The 19237-nt window shown below is 44.8% G+C and overlaps 2 protein-coding genes and 1 long non-coding RNA gene across 6 annotated transcripts in view; 2 read left to right on the forward strand and 1 right to left on the reverse strand.

Annotated features, from left to right (window-relative positions):
- The window catches only part of CFAP52 (cilia and flagella associated protein 52), a 25511-nt gene extending 21600 nt beyond the window's left edge, over positions 1–3911 (forward strand). For 2 of the 3 annotated variants that reach the window (XM_055407021.2, XM_055407037.2), the window contains 2 exons: positions 2425–2536; positions 3592–3911. In XM_055407021.2, the coding sequence (XP_055262996.2) occupies positions 2425–2536; positions 3592–3791 (312 nt within the window). In that variant the 3' untranslated portion in view covers positions 3792–3911. The remainder of the gene's footprint in view (positions 1–2424; positions 2537–3591) is intronic. The other variant, XM_055407029.2, reaches the window with a different exon arrangement.
- On the reverse strand, positions 2405–6607 carry LOC129543754 (uncharacterized). The gene is made up of 3 exons (XR_008683322.2): positions 6490–6607; positions 4720–4919; positions 2405–2543 (listed from the first exon to the last, which is right to left on the reverse strand). It is a non-coding gene; the product is annotated as an uncharacterized LOC129543754 (long non-coding RNA).
- Positions 5997–19237, forward strand: part of USP43 (ubiquitin specific peptidase 43) — a 51631-nt gene continuing 38390 nt past the window's right edge. For both annotated transcript variants that reach the window (XM_055406992.2, XM_055407002.2), the window contains exons 1-2: positions 5997–6624; positions 14910–15041. In XM_055406992.2, the coding sequence (XP_055262967.2) occupies positions 6124–6624; positions 14910–15041 (633 nt within the window). In that variant the 5' untranslated portion in view covers positions 5997–6123. The remainder of the gene's footprint in view (positions 6625–14909; positions 15042–19237) is intronic.

Genomic DNA, 19237 nt, shown 5'->3' on the forward strand with positions numbered 1-19237 from the left:
GAAGACCCTTTCATTGAGGCAGTCCTAGCGTGGGTTGGAAAAGAAATTTCCAGACACATAGCATTTCAGAAGGGAGTGAGTTTATTAAGAACAAAGCACATACACGGTGGGCACTGTGAGCGCAGCGGGCCAACCTCACAACAGGCCCAGGAGAGTCGACAGTTTTCATGAGTTAATAGCCAATTGTTATAGCCTCAAGACAAAATTCCTGGGGGAAAGCTAGTGTCAGGTGGTTGGTTGCGGCGCTATAGGGTGTTTACTGGAGTGGGCATCTTTGTCTAATTGGGAGTCAAGAAGCTTGTTAGTGATAATCCGGGGCTTTTGGCAATGGTTACCAAGGGACTCAACTTCAGAGGTGTCCTTGGTTCTGGGCTGTACTTCCATGGCCTTGGTACAAGGCCTTGCAACTGTGATCTGGGGGCAGGATTGAACAACTTTGTCATAAAAACCCAAGGAAGGCTGCCTGAACCAAGCAGACAAGACTGTTCTGGGAAGGCATGGAGAGCTGCATCCTTTCCAGTCTCTAGGCTGTTAGTTTCTTTGTGTCTTATCTGTCCAAACTGGCGCACACCTGCCCATCCCCTAACGCATGCTTGACTTGTGGTCTAAGTGGACTTCCTCTGGGAACTAGGATGGATGGATATTAAGGAGCTAATCACAACGTCATTATAAATGCACTGCTATACGATTCATATCATTTCTAAACTAGGGTGATATCTGCTGTATTCTAGGTTTCAGCTTATGAGACTTGAAACAGTCCATCTCCCTCTTATTTGAATTTTGACCAGACTATTCCAAGCATAAATCACAAATCTGTCAAACTAAGCGCTGGGGACATGACACTGTCCCTGGTATCATGGAGGTAACTTACTTTCTGTATTAATTTTGGGTGGGAAGGGATGGACTTGAACAGTACACATGTGACAGAGTCCATGAATGAGCAATGAGTAATAAATGAACAAGATGATACAAGATGGTGAAAGAGCTAAAAATACATAGATCTGGTTACAGGATACTGACTGAGAGAAGGAGACTGCTTTAGGGAGGCTGGTCAGTGAGGCCTCCTTAAGGCGGTGACACATGAGCTGAGGCCTCAGTGCTAGGGGGATGCAGCCATGCTTTGATCTCAGGGAAGACCACTTCTGGCAGAGGACCCTCAGGAAAGCCCAGCTGAAGATTACTTTGACTTCCTTGGTCAAGAAAACTGGTGGTCAAGCACCAAGGACTTACATGGATGTGATTCCTGAGAAACAAAGGTTTTTGGCATGCCCTCCCGCCCCCCTGCTTTTTTTGTTCTCACTGTGTGGTATGTGGGATCTTAGTTCCCCAACCAGGGATTGAACCTGTGCCCCCTGCAGTGGAAGCACAGAGTCTTAACCACTGGACTGACTACCAAGGAAGTCCCCTCAGCGTGCTTTTACACTTCTTTATGCTTTTAGTCTGAAAACCGAAATTTCTTGTTAAAGCGATCCAGCATCAATAGACATTATAAAAAAAGAAAAGAAAAAAATTTAAAATAGCATACACAATTTCTAGCTAAATTCAGAGGGACATAGATTCCTGGTGTTCATGACTGAAATACAGCAAGTTTCCATCAACACGAAAGACAGAGAAAGTTCTGGGTGTAATACATACCTAAGTTCCCACTCCCAATTTCCGGTCAAGGGCTCTTTTGTTTAGAAAGAAATTTTATTTTTGAACAGGTTGTACATTGACAAGGTTCAAAGTTCAGAAAAGTATAGAAGCAGTATATTCAGAGAAAAACCGTCGCTCTTCTCTTTGTGCTCCTGTCTGCTATCCACCCCTAACCTAGTTTCATGGCCCAGGAAGGTGGCGGGGGGTAATATAATCAGTTTCTGTTTAAACCCGCCCCTGCCCTGCAAAATCTTCTGTTGCTTTGAGTCTGAAGAGAAGGTGGGGATAAGTGTGGGGTGAGGAAGAAGGAGGGCCAGCCACAGCGAGAGCTGACTTTGTAAGGCCCAGTCTCCAGAATTTTGCAGAACCGCTCATTCTCCAAGCTGAAGGCCCTAAAGAAATTTCATTTCCCCTCCTGCCAGGCCTAAAGAAAGCTTTGCTCTCCTCCTTTAAGTGCAGAATTGTGCACTGGCCGGTTTCTTCTTCCCTTTACAGCTTCCTCCAGGCTCAATCTGCTCCATCTAACCAAAAAGCACTCTCTGTCTCAATCCAGTTTACCAGCATATCAACATCTCTTTAAATAGAATGCAAATTTAAAAGCCACTCCTAAAAATATTAAAATGATTTCTCCATCCCCTGCCTTAGCCTATTTATAATGTCAGCCGATACATCATCCCTGGGTATATTTCTGCTGCCTGCTATATAAAGTAGAACCTTCTTTTGTTGGCGTGTGCTTGGATGATTCCACTGAGCTGAATCCTGCCCCATGCTTCGTTCTCCAATTTCCAGATTGCTTACTGGGAAGTATTCGACGGCTCAGTCATCAGAGAGTTGGACGGTTCCTTGTCCGGGGCTGTCAACGGCATGGACATCACAGTGGAAGGGGTGCACTTTGTCACAGGTCAGTCCTGGGATCAGAGAAGAAAGCCAAGCTTAGCTTATTTAAATGGAAACCTGGAAGTCCCTGGCTGGGGGGTAACTGGAATGACCCCAGAAGGGTCTAAAGGGCAACGTGGTTAGATTCAGGCCTGCGCGCTGCAGCCTGTGTAGCTGGGAAAGAAAAATCCAGAAGTCACATTTCAATGAGAAGATACATTTGCCTACGAGCCTGAGGGGCACAAATAAAAACTAAGCTTCCACTGTTTGCTTTTTTTTTGTGATGGGCAGCAATGATACGTGCTAAGTCACTTCAGTCATGTCTGACTCTTTGCAACCCCATGGACCGTAGCCCACCAGGCTCCTCTGTCCATAGGATTCTCCAGACAAGAATACTGAAGTGGGTTGCCATGCCCTCCTCCAGGAAATCTTCCCAACCCAGGGATCAAACCCTCTCTCTTAGGTCTCCTGCATTGGCAGGCGGGTTCTTTACAACTAGCGTTACCTGGGAAGCCCTACTTCAATTTTTAAAAAGATAGAAATAGGCCTTTACATAGAGTGGGCTATCCAGCCTGTCTTGCTGTGATGTTTCCTACTGAAGTCTTCAATGCCAGGCTTTTCAATCAGCATGTCCGGGGGCATTTGCTACACAATGTGCCCATTGCAACAGCATCAGTCTTATTTCTTGCAGCCTCTTTGAGTCTTCAGGACAGTAACCAATTAATGTTCTAAATCAATGAAAGTTTCACAAATACATTTACATAAAGCAGGATATAAAATTAGACACGGTATAATCCCAGTCACATATTCAGCTGTGTATCTGTGTAACTTACAGAGAAAAGACCAGAAGGAACTAAACCAAGAAGTTACTAATTGTTATCTCTGGATGGTGGGATCAAGGGTGATGTTGCCTCTTTACTTTTTACCCCCAAATTTACTGCAACAGATCTAGATTTTTCCCAGTCAAGGGAGAGTGTTTATAAAGACAGGTTTTTATTCCTTTAAATCATCACATGGGGAATGTATTGAAAATGATCGTTTTTTTAAAATCAGTACTGTTTTCTCTCTGTCCTGTTGCAGCCATGCCATGTTCATCTTTTTCAGGTGGAAATGACCATCTAGTCAAGGTTTGGGATTACAATGAGGGTGAAGTGACCCATGTTGGGGTGGGACACAGTGGCAACATCACCCGCATCCGGATAAGTCCAGGAAATCAGTACATCGTTAGCGTGAGTGCCGACGGGGCGATTTTGAGGTGGAAATACCCATTTCCCTCATGAAGCAGCAGAGATCTCCTAGATTCACAGCATCAGTTACCATCTTGTTGAAGAAGACTGAGACTCCTAGACTAATCTTGCTTTCCCACATCTGTGTTTTTGTTCTTTGTTCAAAATATTTTGTCTACAGGTTTCTCCTTTCCTTTACAGAATGCATTGCACATTCTTGAGTTGTATATTAAAATTGGGATGTGTTCAAGAATAATTAATCTAGACTTTTTTTTTTTTCATTATGACTAAATTCCCAGTCGTTGGTTTCCTATCCTAATCTGTTCCATGAGTCTGCAAAACCCACAGGTCTTCCTAACAATTTGTCCGCAGATAATCACTGCTGTTATTCTCTAAAAAGAATGAAGGTGAGTTTACTTTCTTTTTTAAAAAATTTATTTATTTTGAATTGAAGGATAATTGCTTTACAATATTTTGTTGGTTTCCACCATATGTCAACATGAATCAGCTATAGGTATACATATGAGTTTACTTTCTTAATCAGAATTTATTGGTCAAGCTGCCTGGGGCAAGATGTGGGTTTGAATCCAGATCTTGGGTAGGGTTTTTGTTTTGTTTTAACTTTCTGATACTCCATTTTATAAAATAAGACTACTGGAGTGGGTAGCCATTCCCTTCTCCAGGGGATCTTCCCAACGCAGGGATCAAACCCGCATCTCCTGCATTGCAAGGGGATTCTTTACCATCTGAGGCACCAGGGATGCCCCAAAGCAAGAATATCTGCTCCAAAAATTATTGTTATAATTAAGTGAAATATATATTAAAGCATCAGCAGAATTCATGACACAGAGCGGAAAATTAAATATGAATTGTGCTTTCTAAAATAAAAATGTGAGTTAGGGACCTTGACGGTGATTATCAAAGGTGAAATTTGATAGGTGCTTTTCTGGAATTGAGCATAAAATCTTTCTCCTCTGCTTACCATTAGAAAGGTGATGGAACTTGTTTATTGACGGTCCAACCCATTATCCTTTTCCAGGGAAGGTAGATGAAGACATTTTTTCAGAAACACGTCAAGTTTCTAATTCACAGAACAGTCTTTTGTTCTGGGCATATTCTTTGTCCTTTAATGCTGCTGCTTCTTCTTCTTTTTTTTCTTTCATCAGGTAACCTGCTGCTGCCCTATTTGACATGTCAAGGTGGATATTTAATAAATGATGACCACATATTCATCAAACAATAAGTAACATTTCAGGGCACTGATGTAATGACGCATCCTGCTGATCTCTTGTTGAGCTAGAAATGGATGAGAAATTCACTTTGCAAGACTTCGCCGGATTAATTATAAACCTGACAGTTACAGGACAGGTGAACGGAGTCCCCCAGCGAATCCAGGGCGAGGCTATACCAAGTCAATTCTTAATTGGGTAGCAATCCAGTTAGGATTTTGCTTTAAGGAGTGAAAGTGCGACCGCGTAGGGGGCGCGCCAGGGAGCCGGAAAACTTCCTAGTAAGCAAATACTGAGGTTGGAAAAGAGCTAAGCTGCGGGGTTGGCAGAACACGGCTTCAGTTCCGGTTTCCCTGTTTACGGGTCTGTGGCCTCAGCCCATGGCGTTAACCTCTCTGAGCCCATTTCTTCACCAAGCTAAAAAGGATGATAAGGTCTCGCTTGCAAGTTTTGATAAACTCTAACCTGCTCTGTAATTTAAACAAGCAAACCACTGCCACTCCGGGTGTTTCTACATACGCCTCCCAGTTCTGGTCCCAGGATGGCGGGTCCCGCAAAGACTGCCTCCCCAGCGGGGCAGACGGGCTGGAAAGGTGCTACTTGTCCTCACACACCCGAGCCTGCGGAGGAACCAGCGGTCCCAAAGCGCTCCCCACCCCGTCGCCGCTCCCTGTGCGCGTCTCTCGCTACGCCCGCGGCTACCCTTTGGAAAGGCTTCACCTTCGCCCGGACGTCATTCCAAGAAATTTAGCAAGAGCCAGGGCTTTGCAATTTACGAAGGCGTTCATATTTATCATTCCTCGATTATTTTCACAGCTTGAAAGCTGGGAGAGGACTAAGAGCAGAGGCTAAATTTGGGTCGGTAGGTTTAGGAGAGATAAGGAAAGCTTTGATTCCCGGTCCGAGCGGCGGGGGCGGGACCCGGAGGCGGGTGGGGGCGGTGGGGCGCTGCCCGGGGCGGTCTCTGCAGCCGGATTCCCGCGCGGGGCGGGGCGGCCCCGCCCTTAGCTCCGCCTCCGCCCGGTCCCGGCACACCTGGCCCGCAGGTAGCCGGCGCCTGGGCACCTTTCCGAGCCTGGAAGGGCCTGCCGGCGGCTCGTCCGCCTGGGGCCCCCGGGGGTGGAGGCTTGGTTCCGGGAGGGGCGCCGGCAGGAGCCATGGACCCAAGCGCGGGGCCCGCGGTCGGAGAGGGGCCGCCCGCGCCCCGGCCCCGCCGCCGCCGCTCCCTGCGCCGCCTGTTCGGCCGCTTCCTGCTGGCGCTGGGCAGTCGCTCCCGCCCCGGGGACTCGCCGTCCCGGCCCCGACCCCAGCCCCAGTCAGGGCACAGCGATGGCGACGGGGAGGGGGGCTTTGAGGGCCCGGATCCAGCCGCGCCCGGAAGCCCCGGGGAGGAGCGCCCGCCCGGACCCCAGCCCCAGCTCCCCGCCGGCGACGGGGCGCGGCCCCCGGGAACGCAGGGCTTGAAGAACCACGGCAACACCTGTTTCATGAACGCCGTGGTGCAGTGTCTGAGCAACACCGACCTGCTGGCCGAGTTCCTGGCGCTGGGGCGCTACCGGGCGGAGCCCGGCCGCGCCGAGGTCACCGAGCAGCTGGCGGCGCTGGTGCGCGCGCTCTGGACGCGCGAATACACGCCCCAACTTTCCGCCGAGTTCAAGGTAGGCAGCGCCGGGCGGCCTCCAGTCTTTGCCGCTCGGCGGCAGCCGCGTTCCGGCCTTTGCGTTTCCCTTCTGGACAAGTGGGTGCTCCATCAGGAAGGGGGCTTCTTGGAGACTTCTCGAGATGACAGTTACCAGTTCAGCCTGGGATTATCGCTTTTGTTTTGAACTGACTAGTGTGTTAGCGCTTGAGGAGGGGGAGTGCCGGGAGCTGGTAGGTTTGAGTGTATACAGCATTTCTGTGTTCAGCAAACGCTGGGTGAAGCCTCGGATGCTTGGTTTTCACGCCAGGTACGGAGTTTGCAGTCTGGTTTCCAGTGCGGTGCCGCGAGTCAGACTTTCAAGGCCAGGGCCTGGGAGGAAGGAGGTGAATGACGAGAAGGACGCAGTCAGGCCAAGATCTAGGAATAATCCAGGGAGAGGGAATAGCAAGTATCGAGACCAGAGGCCTGAAGGAGCCGAGTTGAAGGCATGAAAGAAAACCAGGGTGGCTGTTGCCCAGGAGAGTAGAGTGGGGTGGAGATGAAGTTGACCAAATCATGTAAGGTTTGGATTTCAGTCTAAGCCCAACGCAAGCTGAGAACCTGTGTGCCAGGTACTACCCCGAGTGCCAGGGAGACGGAGTGGATCTGCTGCATCAGAGATGGCATCCTTTTGTTTAGTGTGAATCAAATCCCCTACGATGCTTTAGCACTCCGATGCCTTAGCGTGTGTTTGTATCCTTTTTCCCTGGGGTCATCTACTTACTGGGGATGCTGCAGGGTCAAGAAGCTTTGGAAGTTCTGTGTATCACTTCCTCCAGGATTAAAACCCAGCGTTTGTTTGGGGTCCCAGTTGGATGAAAGAGTCCTGATAATTGACGCACATGGCCTGCTTCCTGCTAAAAAAAAACAAAAACAAACCAACAAAAACCAAAACAAAACCCACAGTTCTGGGCAGACAGCTGAAGCTCCTGAAGACTAGGGATTGTTGTTCTTGGGGGAGGGGGAACTTGTCAGTGTTCATTCCACAAGCATCACCACTCTTGAGTTTCAGCCCGAGAAAGCAATCCTTGCCATGTGACCCGCAAGGGTGCCAACCCTCACCTTCCTCTCTCCTGCTTCCACTAGGGAAGCACTGTTCTACAGGCGTCAGGGAGTCAAATGGGTGTCAGTAATAGCTCTTTTGGCGGCATTCACTTTTTAAATGTGAGAGGCAGTGTCCTATGGTGGTGAAGGATACCACCTCTGTGACCTTGAGCAAGTTACTAAACGTTCAATAGTGCCTCAGCTTTCCTCATCTGTAAAATGGGACTCTGGCAGTACTTAACCTTATTACAGGGATGTTGTGATGATAAAATGAGTTAATTACTTTAATACCTCCTCACCTGCAGAGACCAAGAGGAAGGAGGGAGGTAGGCTCTGTGTACCTTTTCTCTTGGTCTTTGCATTCTCGTCCAGTTACTGCAGCCATGGAGAGGCAGGAGTAATTGAAAAGTCTTCTGAATTAGTAATCTGTGACTCACCAGGATTTCCTATTTCTCTTCTGCCTCAAATCCCTAGAGCCGAGAAACTCCTTGTGAGTCTTGGGGGAATTGAAAGATAATCCAACTGTTAATATGTTAATAAAGGTGATATGGTCCAAATTTTCTTGGGACTTTTCAGGCAGGCAGTCTTCGAGACAGTGGAGGAGTCCAGAACAGGGGCTTTTAAACCTTGTGGATTGAAATCGAGGTGGGCTTCTCTGATTTTCCAGATGAGGAAACATTCATTCATTTAACAAATATTGTGTCCAGACGCTATACAAAGAGCATGGAACACACTTGGGGTTATGAATGCAAATCCCGGGAGCTTACGGTCCAGCGGGAGAGATGGAGCTGAGTGAAGTAATCCCACGGGCCCATGATTAGAACTGGTGACAAGAAAATAAAGATGTTCTCTGGCAATTCTGTTATGTGAAAGTGTGAGGCGCTCATTGGTAGTCTACTCTTTGCGACCCCATGGACTGTAGCCTGCCGGGCTCCTCTATCTTCGGAATTCTGCAGGCAAGAACACTGGAGTGGGTAGCCATTTCCTTCTCCAGGGGATCCTCCTGACCCAGGGATCAAACCTGATAGATTGTTTACAGTCTGAGACACCAGGCAATTATGCTAGAAGGATGTGATTGTTCGGGGGAAGTGGGGTGAGGAGGCGGGACAGGGAGGCTTCCCAGGAGTGTGAATCTTTGAGTTGAGTATTGAGGGATGAGAGGGGTCAACTAAGGACAAAGGAGGGTGGGGAAAAGTGCATTATCATCCGTCGTGACACTGAAACTGCCGGTCACTGAGTGGAGTGGGGCTGGACAGGATAAATGCTTGGTAAAACGAATTGGTGGTGGTGGTTTCGCCACTAAGTCATGTCTTGCTACCCTGTGGACTGTAGCCAGCCAGGCTCCTCTGTCCATGAAAGCCTATGGGGCTGGAGAATTGGCTGGAGACAAGCCACAGAAGGTTATACAAAGGAGTTTGGTCTTTAAGAGGGATTATTAGCTTTGGACTGAGGATGAGAGGAAGTTGAGAAGCCAGCATGCTGGAGTGTGTGACCCCAGCCCAGGCACACAAATGGGATGGGTTTGTGAGGGTCCCCTCCTCGGGCCCTGAGTCACCCAGCCTCCCACTGACAGTAGGACCACTGTTTGTTTTAACAGCAAATGAATAAATACATTTAAAAAAATCCTGTTCCAAAATACGTTGATTTCTTGATGATGTAATTAATATGTATAACTAAAAAAAAAATGAAAAATGCTAAAATGTGTTAAAAAAAGATCTGGAATTCCACCCTCTAGAGATAACCATTATTAGTGTGTTGATATGTTTCAAATCATGTAGAAACAATTAGAAGTTCTACTTTTGTATCCTGCTGTTTTCATGTATTAAGACTTTCTCCTGGGCATTAAAATGTTCTATGAAACAGTTTTTGTTAATAATGATTGTATGTTATTTCACTAAATGATCCAATTGCTAGGGAGACATTTTTATACTGTACAGTTTTCCAACTATCATGCTGCATTGAAAATTCTTATATTTACATCATTATCCTCCGCTCTGATCATTTCCATACGCTTAATTCCTTGAGTGAAATGACATGGTCAAAGCAAAGATGACTGTTTTGTTCTTTTTTTTGTTTCTTGCTTTTTAAATCAACTTTTTTGAGGTATAAATTATGTACAATGAAATGCACCCATTTTTTAAAAATTGAGTTATATGTGAGATACAACCCTGTGTAGGTGTATATTGATAATATATTGATCTGGTATGTTTGTATTATTGTATGATTGCCAGTAGGAGCATTGATTAATACCTCCATCTCATCACGTAATCGTATTTCTTGTAGTGCTGGGAACATTTAAGGTTTAGTCTCTAGTGACTTTAGTGTTAATAATACAGTTTGTGGTCTATAATCACTGTATAGGTACATTTCACTGTGCTGTACTTTGCAGAGACTGTGTTCTTTACAAATTGAAGGTCTGTGGCAACCCTGTGTAGGGCAAGTCTGTCAGTGCCCTTCTTCCAGCAGTATTTGCTCACTTTCTGTCTCTGCGTCACACTTTGGTAATTTTCACAGTATTTCCAACTGTTTCATTTTTACCATATTTGTTATGATGATCTGTGATCAGTGATCTTTGATGTTACTATTGTCATTGTTTTGGGAGTGCTGTGGATTGCACCCATATAAGATGAACTTAATCAATAAATGTGTGTGTTCTGACCGCTCCACCAGCTGTCCGTTCCACCCATCTCTCTCTCCCCGGGCCTCCCTCTTCCCTGAGACACACAACATTGAAATCAGGCCGATGAATAACCCTGCAGTGACTTCTAAGGGTTCAAGTGAAAGGAAAAGTCAGTCCAAGCACAGATGTCAGTCACTGTTGTCTTATTTTAAGAAATTGCCGCAGCTATCCTAGGCTTCAGCAGCCATCACCCTGACCAGTCAGCCGCCATCAGCATCAAGGCCAGACTTTTCACCAGCAGCAGATTAAGACTCGCTGAAGGCTCAGATGATGGTTAACATTTTTTAGCAAAATTTTTAAGAAAATTAAGGTCCATATGTTGTTTTTTAGGCATAATATTATTGTACATTATAATATTGTATTATTAAGAGACCACGGAAGAGTGTAAATATCACTTTTATATGCACTGAGAAACCAAAAATTTCACATGACATGCTTTATTGAAATATTTGCTTTATTATGGTGGTCTGGAACTGAACCCACAATACCCGATGTCTTCTTGTACCGTGTACAGTCTCCAGGACTTAAATATCTACTGGTTACAAGCCTGTACCTTATACAACACCTCTCCCATCCCTCTACCCTCAGCCCCTCATAACCACTATTTTCTGCTTTTCAATTGTGATATTTTTAGATTCCACATATAAAAGATGTTATACACTGTTTTTCTCTGTCTTTTTATTTCACTCAGCATAATGTCCTCATGGTCCATCCACATTGCTGCAGATGGCAGAATTTCTTCTCAGGCCTGAGTAAAAAATTTAAGTAGCATCTGATGAGTTTTGATATCTATATAAATCATCTTCCCAATTTTAAGTGTTTATTGCGTTTTAGTTTTTAGATCAACTTTATTGGGCTTGATTATTTTTAGTGCCCGCACTGACAAATTTCCAAAAATGATATCAAGTTGTAGATACCCCAGCAATGCATGTTTTCCTGAGTATTAAATATTCTCTCAATGTATTGAACAAATAGAAATAGCATCTTGTTTTTAACATTTGTTTGTTTGGAGTGAAGTGTTGGGTCTTTCTACGCTTTTTCACTATGAATGGTTATAAGCCTGCTCTTGGAATTGTCTGTTCATGTGGTTTGTCTAAACATTCTGCCTTGGTCATAATGTTCTTTTTTCTTGTTTCTTTAAATTCTTTAACTCTTGTCATACTTGCTGCAAATATTTCCTCCAAACTCAATCCTTCTACCTATAGAAAGTTTTAGATTTATTTGTTTCATACCTTTTGATAAACATTCTATGTTATGTACTTCTGATTTTTGTATGGCTATTTAAGAATTTCAGCCATCTGGAATTTATCTTAGCTTATGTGTTTGAGGATCAATTTTAGATAAACAATTTTAGAAATGCAGTATGCCTCAAGTGATATACCACAGGCATTGCTTTTTAAAAAAAACAAGGATACCTTCATCACTTGTATGTTTTGGAAGTTCTGGACAAAACAGTAAGACATGAAATGAAAACAGGATAAAAAAAAAATTCAACTTTTTTTTTTTTTCCGGAAGGAAAAACTACTGAATGGTTCGGGGAATCCATGTTTTAGAATTATCACTGTCACTAATGGGGTCAGGTACTAGATAGTCAAAAGCAAGACCCTTTTAGAAACATAAAAATGAGATTTCATTCCTAAAAGCCAGAAATATGAAATAACTAGGAATACTGGTGAAACATGTTATAAATTATCAGTGATGAGAGGGAGAAACACACACATGGGTAAGAGCTATGCCATATTGCAGCGTTGAAATACCAAATATTGCCATTCATCCCTCCCATGTTAGGATACAGCTTTAATGCAGTTAGGAAGGGTTTGTGTTGGGGGCCTGACCTTACCAGCAGGGTTGTGGGAAGAAGGGTCTGTCCTGTCCTGCAGGCAGTGGGTGGGCAGGGGGAGCCGCTGGGGGCCAGACTTCCCTCTAGGTGGGTATTGTCACCTGGGTCGACAGGAATTAGGACTCAACAGTGGGAATGGGACTCTGGAAGGCGCAGTCAGGAAGCCAGAATCAGAACTCTTGACTGATGTGGGTGTGAGAGGGAACCAGAAAGAGGACTCTGACATTAAAACAAAGAGCTGATTTTAGAGATTTCCAGTTGGGGGGTGCTGGCTGCTCCCCCGGGAGGGAATGTTGGTACTAAGGATACAGGTTTGAGGGTGACTGAGGGGTACAGTTGCCAGGCAAAATACATGATGCCTGGCTCCATTTGAATTTCAGATTAACAATAACTTGTTAGTCAAAATGTATCTCCAGTATCGCCTGGGGCATATGAATACTTCTACCACAAACATTACTCATTGTTTATCACTTATTCTTGCTTCTTTTTATTTGCTTATTGGGCAGCCCTGCTTGTGTGTGGGGAGGGGGGTCAAAGTGCAGAGAAATCTAGACCCTCCAATGCACCCAAGCTAGTGTGCTTCAAATAATAAAAACTCAGAACCAGCATTTCAGTTAATCAAATCTTGAATTTTGCTTCAGCTCATCCTGAAGTTGCCTTTAAATCCCAAAGGAAGATTTAAAAGAAAAAAAGCCCAGGCCCTTTCATTTTGGCTTCCCAGGTGGCTCAGTGGTAAAAAATTTGCCTGCCAGTGCAGGTGATGCAAGAGATGTGGATTCAATCCCTGGGTCCGGAAGATCCTCTAGAGAAGGAAATTGCAACCCATTCCAGTATTGCCTGGGAAATCCCATGGACAGAGAAACCTGGTGAGCTACAGTCCATGGGGTTGCAAGGAGTTGGACACGACTGAGCACAGGGCACACCTTTGATTTGATTGGACGTGGTGAGTTCGGCTGGGTCCACAGCTTTGCTCACATTGCTCCCTTGGGTGGGCATAAGCAGAGGACAGACCTGCAGGGAACATATACAGGATGTGCCCTGTACACAGACAAGTGGGGTTGCTTACACTCAAATGCTCGTGCTTGCACAAAGAAGACCCTGGAAGGATGCTTTAGTAAGAAAATATTCAGAGTGTCTTCTTCCTTTTGGGGAGGGGCACGCAGGCAAGAGAAGACTTTTCATTACTGTTCTTTTTATATTTTGAATTCTTTATTTAAAAAGGTGGGTGCATATATTACCCTTTGAAATAAAATTTTTAAAAGCTGGAACCTGCCTTTACCCAGAAAATGACGAAGTTGCTACATCCTTTAACGGAACAAAGTGAAGGGAGTGGGAATATGAGTGCCAAGAGGGCGGGAAGTCTCGTCTGCCCTGTTCCCCGTTAGAACCCCAGGCCCTAGACTAGTGCCTGGCCTGTGGTAGGCACTCAACAAACACTTATTTATCAAAGGGATGGATGAAGGATCGGCTCACACATTTTGTGATCTAACCACAGAAGAAGTTCGGACTTCTCAAATGCCATTCATTTTAGGAAGAGGCAGTGAAGGAACCACAGGCATGGTATTTAAGGAATTCCACTTCACTGGGTCATGTGGTCATTCTCAAAGAGGAGAGTTGACACCTTGGGAATGAAGGAAACCACTGCTGAAAGAGCAGGGCCAGAAGCTGTCCACCTGTGGGATGAGCAGAGAGAGACAGAAATAGACTAATGGGGGCAGGAGGGCATGGGTCCCAGCACTACAAGGATCAGAGCTTCAGGGAAGAGAGAGAATCATGTGTATCAAAGCATTCTACCACATGATCCAGCAATCCCACTCCTGGGTATATTTCCAGAAAAGAAAAAAAAATACTAGTTTGAAAAGATACACTCACTCCTTTGTTCACAGCAGCACTATTTACAATAGCCAAGACATGGTAGTAAACTAAGTGCCCATCAACAGACAATTGGATTAAGAAGATATGGGGACTTCCATGGTGGTCCGGAGGCTAAGATTCCCCACCCCCAATGCAGGTGGCCCAGGTTTGATCCCTGGTCAGGGAACTAGATCGCATATGCTCCAGCTAAGACCCCACGTGTCCCAGTGGAGACCGTCGTGATAAAATAAGTAAATAAAAGAAGATGTAATAGAAATAGGCAACGGAATATTGCTCAGCCAAAAAAACAAAAGAATGAAATACAGCCATTTGCAGCAACAGGGATGGACCTGGACAATAGTATGCTTAGTAAAATAAGTCAGACAAAGAAAATATATACGATATTACTTATGTGTTAGTGAGCTTCCTTGGTGGCTCAGACGGTAAAGAATCTGCCTGCAATGTAGGAGACCCGGGTTCCATCCCCAAGTTGGGAAGACCCCCTGAAGAAGGGAATGGCAACCCACTCCAGAATTCTTGCCTGGAGAATTCCATGGAAAGAGAAGTCTGGCGGGCTATAGTCCATGGGGTCGCAAAGAGTTGGACACAACTGAGCGGGCTTCTTGAAATACAAAGACAAATACTATATGATATATCACTTATATGTGGAATCTAAAAAGTTATACAAATGAATCTATGTACAGAGCAGAAATGTATAGGACAGGGGACTCTACTCAATACCCTATGATGACCTATATGGGAAAAGAACCTTCCAAAGAGTGGAGATATATGTATGGCTACTGAAAAGGCACATTGCCCCTCTGGTTTTTCTCTGTTCCTTCAGAATGCAGTCTCCAAGTACGGCGCTCAGTTCCAAGGTAATGCCCAGCATGATGCCCTGGAGTTCCTGCTCTGGTTGTTGGATCGCGTGCACGAGGACTTGGAGGGTTCTTCCCGAGGGCTGGGGTCCGACAAGGTCAGTCACCCTCGAAAAACACATTGTGTTCAATTTTAGTTTTTTCCCTTGAACATTTACTCAGCTCCTCAAAACTAAATCTTGAAATTCAGCTCCGTAGATTTTTGTGTATTCTGGCTGCTGCTCACACAGTACCATTCCCTGCGTCTTCCTCTTTGCCCCGTTTGTTTTAGACCAGATGTTTCCTCCCATTGCTGTTCCTCATCCTCTCTAATCCCAGTGATTTGGTGAATAGGGTTTCTGTTTGGTTTAAAGTTCGAAAAAAAAAAATTTCCTTTTCATCAGTATCCTCTGCCTTCGTATGGTCCTCTGAGGCCAGTGGTGGTATTGCTTACTATTTTCAAATGCTACCATTTTAGCTCTGCTTTCTCAGTTACTTATCCTGCAGAGCAAGTGATTCCCAATCATTTTTCTCAAGACACAAGATGGATAATCTTTTCATGTGTGCCCTCAGCATTCCCAGATTTGGATGAAACCTCAAACCTTTGGGAGTAAGAAAGCCCTACGATCATTTGTAATAGCCACAGTCAGTTGATACATCAGTTATACTCTATGGGCTTTGCTAAATAAAGATCAATATTGGGTTCTATCCTTTTATCTCTCACTTAAGAAAGGAAAAGTGAATAAATTTATTATACCATGAGTGAGCAAAGTTATCAAAACAATATCCATGAATAATCCATTGTAATTTAAAAAATGTTGTACAAGCTTTGGGAATGAACCAGTCGCACATTACTTTTGATGTGTCTCAAAACTGATCCAGATCAAGAACCAGCTACAAGAACTGCTTTACTTGTTTTGTTTGTTTGTTTTATGTCTGGACCATTTTTTCCCATCCCTCTTGCGAATCAATTATAAAGCCCTTTGTAAGTGTTTCGATCTTTCACCTGTACTCTCCCATCTTTACACAGAGACTATTATTGTAGGGTAATAAAGATTGGATGCTAAAATGTGACACAAATGGACCTATCCACAAAACAGAAACAAACTCCCAGACCTAGAGAACAGACGTGGTTGCCAAGGCGGGGGAGTCGGGGAAGGATGGATTGGGAGTTTGGGATTAGCAGATGGATAAACAACAAGGTCCTACTGTGTAACACAAGAAACTATATTCAAGATCCTGTGGTAAACCATGAGGGAAAAGAATACAATAAAGAATGTGTGTGTGTGTGTGTGTATATTTTATATATATATATATATATCTGAATCACTTTGCTGTACGGTAGAAATTTACACAACATTGTAAATAAACTATACTTAATAAAAGGAATAAATAAATAAGGGGGAGATTGAATGGCAATCAGTTTTGTAGGGTGAATGAATCTAGATATCTAGCATGCAGCATGGTGACTATAATTAATAACACCACATTGAGTGCTAGAAATCTGCAAGGAGTAGTTGTTAGGTCCTCTCACCACACACACAAGAAGGTAACTGTGTGAGGAGATGGATGTGTTTATTGGTTTGACTGAAGTAATTATTTCACTACCTTGGTGTGTATCAAATCATCATGTTGCACTCCTTAAACACATAAAATGTTTATTTAAAAATAAAATGGCTCAAGAAGCCGAGTCACCTTTTTCCTTTAACTTGTCTGCACAGCCAATCGTTGTCTCTGTTTCTTTTTCTTTTAAAATGACAAGTTGCAGCTTTAAGGAGAACATCACCATATATGTCCTGAATGAACTCTTTTAAACCACAGTATAATGTAGAAGCTAAGAGCGTGACGAAGCTGCAGAAAGAGTTCTTATGTCTGAGACAGTGGGTTGCCAAATGAATGGGATGGGGAAGACAGTGATTGTACCCTGTTCTGTACTTTTCAGAGCACATCTTGGAGTGTTATACACAGTATGAATAGCGACTGTCATTTGTGGAGTGTTACAAGAGTTATTATCCCCATTTGACATATGGGTAAACCAAGAATCAGACAGGCTGTGTAACCTTCCTGAAGCAGCACAGCTTAAGAAGTGACAGAGTCAGGATTCAAGTCCAAGGGGAGTCTAGCTTGAAAGCTTGTTTTCTTATGTTAAAAAGAACCATCCAGGGGCTTCCCTGGCAGTCAAGTGGTTTAGACTCTGTGCTTCCACTGCAGGGGGCACGGGTTCAATCCCCGGTCAGGGAACTAAGATTTTATAAGCCATGTGGCCAAAAAAGAAAAAAAAGAAAAGGCTTCTTATCCCATTTTCCCCCTCCTCCTCCCGACTCCCTGCCTATGCCAGGCAGCACTTCCTACCTGGCAAGTAAGAGGGATAAACAGCCTTTCCAGTTACCTTTCGATCCTTCTCTTTCATCCTTTGGTGGCAGGAAAAGCATCCCATAGAGGTGGGGGAGAGCACAGAGAGGTTAAGTAACTTGCCCCAAGTCACACAGCAAGCCAGTAGGAGAGCCAGGATGCAAAACTAGAAAATTCGACTCCTAGAACAGGGCTTCTTAGCCTCAGCACTTTTGACAGAAGACCAGGTAATTCTAGGGGAGTGGGGGTTTGCCCTGTGCATTGTAGCGTTTGTAGCATTTCTTTACCTAGCAGCTGCCGGTGGCACCCCTAATTGTGATTGATTACCAAAGCTGTCTCCAGACACGACCACATGTTCCCTGGAGGAGAGGTAAGAGCATCCCCCTCACTGAGAATTCTGCTCTGGAGCCTTGGTCCCAACCACAGCGCACCACCTCAAACCTGTCTTTAAGATGACAGTGAGTTTATTTAAGTCAATAATTTGTTACAATTTCAAGACCCACATGAAAGCAGCCCTAACTGGTCTTCCATTTTCCAGTGTGCCCCACTACTGTATGTTCATGCTGTAGCCAGAGGGATCTTTTCAGAAAGGTAATAAAATCGCATCACCCTCCTGCTTTAATTCCCTCGGCAGCTCCCTGTTGCATTTATAACAGAATCCAGACTCCTATACAGCTGATGGGGCCCTAACTGGCTGACTCATCAACAACTCTGCCTGGTTTCAGGCCCCTTTGCCCCTCACTCATGATTCTCAGTCATGCTTTCTGTTCCTTTAATGGCCAAGGGTGTCAAGAAGGCACCCACGACCCAACAAGACCACAGCTGGCTGTTGGCCGGAGAGAGGAGCTTGCCCTGCTCTTCATTTGACCTGATTGAGACCAAGAAAGATCTTTTTCTCTATCTGGAGTCAAAGCCCCTCCTGAAACTTGCTCTCAGAACATTGGGCTGCCTGCAGAGGGCTGGCTGTGAATGCTTGAAGGTAAAAGAGCAGAGCTGTTGGACTATTTGGCACAAACTTCATTTTCGCTTTCCAAGAAGGAAAGGGACTGTCCCCTGTGTACCTCTGAACAATTTTTCTTTCTGAGGCTATTTCTGTTTCAAACATATGAAAGCCATGTAGCTCAATTTATTTGAAACCAGAATAGGAAACATGAGGGCCACTTTCTTCTCTGTTAATGTAACAATAAATGTTTTCATCTTGTGAATAGGGCATCTTTTTACTATCCTGTGGACAGTGTGGCACCAGCAATATTTTGGGCAGTTTATCTTACAGAAAATGCCACTCTCACAGGATTAAGAAAGGACTGAGGCTGGGGAGAGGACCAGGAACCTAACATCTATTAAGCACCTACTATGTGCCAGGCAGGATACCCTCGTCTCTTTTTATTTACATGCTGACTCCCTGAGCTGACCTAATACTCCTCTTCCTTTTAGGTGTAGAACAAGGCTCAGGGAGATAGTCAGGATCACTCGGCTAGCAGGGTAGCCCCAGCCTGGTCTGACCTGCCTGATGGACCATGTTTTGTGATGACCCTCCGTTGCTTCTCACCCCAGCCTCGTTTGGAATTTTCTCTTTACATACCCCTCCTTGGACGGTCCTATCTACAGCCGCTCCCAACGCATGCTGCCTTATCACCTTTTTTTAGATTTTTTTTTTTTTAATGTGGACCATTTTCAAAGTATTGCTTCTGTTTTAGTTATTTTGGCCATGAGGCATGTGGGATCTTAGCTCCCCAACCAGGGATCGAATCCAAACCCCCTGCATTGGAAGGTCATAACCACCGGACTGTCAGGGAAGTCCCATTGCCCTATCATCCTGATGGAGAAGCAGCCTGGGTCACTGTGAGGTCTTTGGTTGTGAGGAACAGCAGCCAATCAGCCACCTCAAACAACAAAGGGATTAGTTGGAAGGCCAACGGCAGGTGTGAAGAATGGAAATGAAGGCTGAAGACCAGGCTGGGAC

This window comes from Moschus berezovskii, chromosome 20 (genome assembly GCF_049115385.1).
Source record: "Moschus berezovskii isolate FMDL1 chromosome 20, NW_MosBer_1.0, whole genome shotgun sequence".
In the NCBI taxonomy this organism is placed as follows: Eukaryota; Metazoa; Chordata; class Mammalia; order Artiodactyla; family Moschidae; genus Moschus; species Moschus berezovskii.